At 43.6% G+C, this 6,377-nt stretch overlaps 1 protein-coding gene across 1 annotated transcript in view; it reads left to right on the top strand.

Moving 5' to 3' along the window:
- Positions 1-4,368: 4,368 nt before the first annotated feature.
- The window catches only part of LOC119284632 (F-box/kelch-repeat protein At1g55270-like), a 21,560-nt gene continuing 19,551 nt past the window's right edge, over positions 4,369-6,377 (top strand). Inside the window, exon 1 of the mRNA XM_037563780.1 lies at positions 4,369-4,686. Within this exon, the coding sequence (XP_037419677.1) occupies positions 4,684-4,686 (3 nt within the window). The 5' untranslated portion in view covers positions 4,369-4,683. The remainder of the gene's footprint in view (positions 4,687-6,377) is intronic.

Below are 6,377 nucleotides of genomic sequence, written 5' to 3'. Positions count from 1 at the left end.
AATTGATAGGTAGGGTAAATAAGTAAAACAATACAACAAAGTAAAATATTTCTTATGATGTTTCCAGTAAAGGAAAATAGAACCCCCCCCCCCCCGATGCCATAGGTTCACTAGTGATATCTCTTACAGTTCGATAACGATTAAATCACAATATTTATATTTATGACTATGATCGTTAATGGTATAATATCATATATGCATTGCGTACCTGATATGTCGACCGTTATCCAACTATATCTACAACTAATACTCCACGCCAATACGGCTATCCAGCATGCATATCAAAGTATTAAGTTTATTTGTTTATGAGAAACAGAGCATTGCAATAAGCATGAAGGCATAATGTAGACAGTAAAACTACCATCCAAGTGCGATAAAAAAACCATTGTTTTATCCTTAGTGACAAAAATACAATACATATCTTGTCCCTTTCTGTCACTGGATATAGATCACCGCAAGACTGAACCCACTACTATGCACCACTTTCTCTGAAGAACTACGTATCAATCTTGGCCAGAGATGACAAATAGATCTAAAGCACACATAACTACTTAATTATACAACAAAGAAACTCCAAAAAGATTCAATATGATTCAATGAACAATCTGATCATAAAGTAATAATTCATCATATCCCAACAAACACATCACTGATTACATCATATTGATCCTGATCATGTGAGGCACCTCAAGGAAACTTTGTATTGAATTAAAAGGGAGAGATGATGCCATCTAGCTACTGCTATGGACCCTAAGGTCCTAAGGGAACTACTCACACATGATCATGGAGGTACCAAGGCTGATGAAGAAGCCTCCAATGATGGATTCCCTCTTCGTCAGGCTGCCGGAACAGGCCTCCAGATTGAATATCCTCGAAATAGGAACTTGCGGCAATGGAAAAAATAAGAGAAAATTGGTACGGAGGGTTTCACAAAAATAGGATTTACATGTGAAAGAATGGATGTAAGGTGGTGCCCAGGGGCCCCACGCGGGTGGCCCCTAGCCGCATGGACCCCGTTGATACGTCTCCAACGTATCTATAATTTTTGATTGCTCCATACTATATTATCTTCTGTTTTGGACATTATTAGGCTTTATTATCCACTTTTATATTATTTTTGGGACTAACCTATTGACCCAGAGCCCAGTGCCAGTTTCTGTTTTTTCCTTGTTTTAGAGTATCGCAGAAAAGGAAAATCAAACGGAGTCCAATTGACCTGAAACTTCATGGAACTTATTTTTGGAAGAAAAGCAACCCGGGAGACTTGAAGTCCACGTCAAGGAAGCTTCGAGGAAGCCACGAGGTAGGGGGGCGTGCCCACCCCCCTGGGCGCGCCCTCCATCCTCGTGGGCCCCTCGTGGCTCCCCTGACGTACTTCTTCCGCCTATATATCTCCATATACCCTAAAACGATCTGGGAGCACAATAGATCGGGAGTTCCATCGCCAGAAGTCTCCGTAGCCACCGAAAGCCAATCTAGACCTGTTCTGGCACCCTGCCGGAGGGGGAATCCCACTCCGGTGGCCATCTTCATCATCCCGGTGCTCTCCATGACGAGGAGAGAGTAGTTCTCCCTCGGGGCTGAGGGTACGTACCAGTAGCTATGTGTTTGATCTCTCTCTCTCTCATGTTCTTGAGGTGATACGATCTTAATGTATCGCGAGCTTTGCTATTATAGTTGGATCTTATGATGTTTTCCCCCTCTACTCTCTTATAATGGATTGAGTTTCCCCTTTGAAGTTATCTTATCGGATTGAGTCTTTAAAGATTTGAGAACACTTGATGAATGTCTTGTCGTGCGTATCTGTGGTGACAATGGGATATCACGTGATTCACTTGATGTATGTTTTGGTGACCAACTTGCGGGTTCCGCCCATGAACCTATGCATAGGGGTTGGCACACGTTTTCGTCATGATTCTCCTGTAGAAAATTTTGGCACTCTTTGAGGTTCTATGTGTTGGTTTGAATAGATGAATCTGAGATTGTGTGATGCATATCGTATAATCATACCCACGGATACTTGAGGTGACATTGGAGTATCTAGGTGACATTAGGGTTTTGGTCGATTTGTGTCTTAAGGTGTTATTCTAGTATGAACTCTAGGGCTGTTTGTGACACTTAAAGGAATAGCCCAACGGATTGATTGGAAAGAATAACTTTGAGGTGGTTTCGTACCCTACCATAATCTCTTTGTTTGTTCTCCGTTATTAGTGACTTTGGAGTGACTCTTTGTTGCATGTTGAGGGATAGTTATATGATCCAATTATGTTATTATTGTTGAGAGGACTTGCACTAGTGAAAGTATGAACCCTAGGCCTTGTTTCCTAGCATTGCAATCCCGTTTGTGCTCACTTTTATCATTAGTTACCTTGCTGTTTTAATATTTTCAGATTACAAAAACACCTTTATCTACCATCCATATACCACTTGTATCACCATCTCTTCGCCAAACTAGTGCACCTATATAATTTACCATTGTATTGGGTGTGTTGGGGACACAAGAGACTTTTTGTTATTTGGTTGCAGGGTTGCTTGAGAGAGACCATCTTCATCCTACGCCTCCTATGGATTGATAAACCTTAGGTCATTCAATTGAGGAAAATTTGCTACTGTCCTACAAACCTCTGCACTTGGAGGCCCAACAACGTCTACAAGAAGAAGGTTGTGTAGTAGACATCACCCGTGTCTACCCCCGACAGGTCTCGACACTTTCAGGACTCCTAGTGCCGTGGAAAAAAATCATATTAAATCCTGATGGTTTTTTGACATATGTAGATATTGATTTTCTAAGAAGTCAAAAACATGCAAAAAATAAGAACCACTCTGGGCACTTAATTAGTACATTAGTCCGGAAAAATAATATAAAATGTTATAAAAATATTCAAAAGTGATAATATAATAACATAAAACAATCAAAAAAAATATAAATATGCTTGGGACGTATCAGCAAGTGTTTCTTCTTTCGTCCTTCTAACATGTACAAAAATGGAACGATAAAGCCTCACAAGATACACATGACCACAGTGTGCAAACAACATCACAAAAGACTGTCAAGAACCTAGCGTTGAAGGCCAATGACCGACAGATGTGTTTGAAGAAGATACTGGTGCTGCATCAGTACCACATCAGCAACGTCAAAGACAGTGGCGGAGCTATGTGTGCTCCTGGGGGTGCTGTGCCCCCCTCAGCCTAAGCAAAAAGTGTGAAGGAATTTTTTTAGAGAGTTTAGATGAGTATAAATTTAGTATTTGGCCCCCTTAGGTCTGCCAGTTTTACCATTTGCCCCCCTAGACTTTCTTCCTAGCTCCGCCAGTCTTCGAGGACAAGGAGGGGGAACTAGTCACTTGCAAGATCTTCTACAGGATGGTGGAGTCCATGAAAGGTCAATAAGAAAGCATTAGTATAATGTGTAAATATATGCTACCTTTATAATCCATATAGTTGCCCTACACAAAAATCTACCCGATGTACCCGAAATTGAATCGACATCCTTGCTCGAAACAACGCTCTACAAAGGACCTGCCTGGGCTCTGCGGCCCCGTCCCTACACAAGAAATATCCAAAGCAATAGCACGGTGCCCAGGACGCACCTCCAGGCAAACCATTCTCTGGCTCCTAAGCCGTTGCTCCGAGGACCGACCATGACTGCATCGGCCCAATGGGTCACATTATCCTTCTTTCTCAGCTATATTTGGTTTTGCGTCATGGGCGTAATGGTTCATCTAGTAGCGAACAGAGAAAACAAAGGAGCGAGGAGAGTAGCGACAAGCTAGGTCGAGGTGAAGGGTGTTGTGGTATTTTGAGCATAAAATGGATCCCGAATCAGGAAAAGGGTGGCGGGTATCACTTAATTAGAATCTTTTTTGAACACAATATAGAGACAGACATTCATACATACACGTATACATACACCCATATGAACGCATGCATGCATACTCCTATCTTTATGAACACCTCCGAGAGACTAAACCGACAAAATATTTTGATATCTTCGAAGTCATCACAGACGCCTTCATAGTCGACGGAAACGTCTCCTTCCACCGAACAAACATCGCCAGAAGCGTGAAATGGGGTTCAGAAATAATCTAGCCAAAAGTTTCGACTTCTTTTTGGTTACCGCTTATTTCCCCTGGTAGAAGCTCAAACAATTTGATTTTCTTTGACCTTTTGTCTACTTCTTCTGTTTGACTAATCACACATAGCAGCTAGTACAAGTCAACACAGCATAAATCTCATCTAGAAAAACACACAGCATAAATCTAGTGTTAAAAAACCGTAAACTAAATCTAAAGTGTGATATTGTTCGTGGGGGGAGCTAATTTATTCTCTCGATCAGTTGGGAGCCGCTGACCATCTCCGGAAAAAACATGTGTCAGCGCCAACACTAGCCCCCGGTAGAACTTGGGAGCTTGCCCTGTCCGAGCGCCTCCCCGTGTGGCCGCGCCTTCTCCCGGTCGGCGACGCCTCCCTGCTTCCCCTCTAGCTCCGCGTCCCTCAGCCGACTCTCCAGCGACGGCCACCTCCCTCCGACGACGACGCCCGGCCACCCCGTCCTCCCTCAGCACCAGATCCACGGTCAACGCGGCTTCCTTGCGCGTTCCCACGGCCCCCGGCAGATCTACGCGGGCGGCGGCCCTCTCTGTCGGTGGCTGCCCCCCCGCTACCCGACGGCCCTCCTTAGCCATGGTGAGCTCCTTGTCCTCTCTTTCTTACCATGGCCGCTGAATTTGGGCAGCAACTGGGTTGGTTACTACGCCAAAGTGGGAGTAAAATCCCCCTTTGAACGCTAGGTTTTGCTGTAGGATGAAGAACTTGGTAGATTTGAGATTGTGACTCCGCTTTTGAACGCTTGCTTTCATATTATCACAATGCTTATGGGTTATGGCAAGCCATCATATGGAAAATGTAAGGTGCATTTTCCACGTTTCCAGCTTTAGCGATCTTGTGTAAGGTGCATTTTCTATGTTTCCAGCTCTTGTTATTTCGGTTTGGCACAAACATTTACAGAATAAGATTAGATGTTACATATACTAGTGTATAAGACTATGCCCCTGTGTCCAATGGCGGAGGACGATATTTTATTTTTGAGGTGGGGCGGACTCTAAAACAAAAAAAATCGATGCAGATTCAAAGTAGTCTCCATACACACTAACAGTGCACACTAATCCCTAAATTGTTTTGTGGAACATGCGATTCACAACATTAAAATGCCACCAATCACTACACTGCAGACTGCAAGCTATTTTGAAATGCTACTAAAATTCAGAAAAATATAACTCTGCCCCTTTGCTTCTGCTAGCCGCTTCCCCTTTGGTTCGTGGCGTGAGTTGCTTTCTGGGGCTGGCTTTTTTTTTTGAGGGGCTGGCTGCCTGGCTCAATCGGTTCGTGGCGCACTGGCCTGGTGCGGCACTGGTGGTTGGGCAGTGGGGCTGACCAGTGTGCGTCACTGGGTGCTGGCTAAGGCCCAAGTAGCTGGCTGCATGGCCCAATTAGACAAAATGACTAGTGCTTTGATGTTTTCTAGTGCTCTTTTCCATCGAACGTTAGCTAGCCAGCCACAACAAACCATGTATCACTCGGTCTAGGCTGAGTAATGCGTTTCCGAAGGAGAATGTTGTAGTAGCCGACCGGCTAGGGTTTGATCGTTCATGCCATGTTTGTTCGTTCAGGAGATTGGAGGCTGCGCTAGAGTGACGAGGGTGTGAGTTGGCATTGGGTTGGGAGAGAAGAGGTCCACTGGGTTTTATAACCAAGCAAACCTCTTTTGTTCAGTTTGAGTTAAGTTGGATATGTAAGTATTGGTTCCCACAGAATTGAAGACCACAAAGAAGATCTGCACTTGTAATTTGCTTCAAAACCATTAAATGGTAATACCACAATAGACACTCAAAAGATGATTGACGAATCAAATAATTAATAGCTTAATGATTTGAATGAAAGCAATGGTTCACACAGAATTCAAGACATCCCCAAAGTTGTAGTATCAATGTAGGAGCTATGGTTTTTAATTTGTTTACAAACCTGTTTACATTCATTAGATGTTAATACCGTAATAGATACTTGAAAGAAGATAAATATATTATATCAGATTAGGAGGTTAACAGCAGAAAGCAGAAGTCCTCACACCTTTGCAAAGCGCTTTGGTTTTAAGGGGAGGTAATGACCCTCGCATGTGCTCTCCAGCCGGGATTCCTCGGTAAGGATCGTTCTCTGGGTCACAGGGCAGGGCACTGTATTCTATTCGGTTTAGTATGAGTAATGTGTTTCGGAAGGAGAACACTGTAGTAGCCGACCGACTAGGGATAGTTCATGCCATGTTTGTTTGTTCAGGAGTTCGGAGGCTGCGCTTGATTGACGAGGGTTTGAGTTCGCATTGG

Source organism: Triticum dicoccoides, chromosome 4A (assembly GCF_002162155.2).
Source record: "Triticum dicoccoides isolate Atlit2015 ecotype Zavitan chromosome 4A, WEW_v2.0, whole genome shotgun sequence".
Classification (NCBI taxonomy): domain Eukaryota; kingdom Viridiplantae; phylum Streptophyta; class Magnoliopsida; order Poales; family Poaceae; genus Triticum; species Triticum dicoccoides.
Note: the sequence above shows the minus strand (reverse complement) of the source record. Positions and strands in the feature narration are given on the sequence as shown.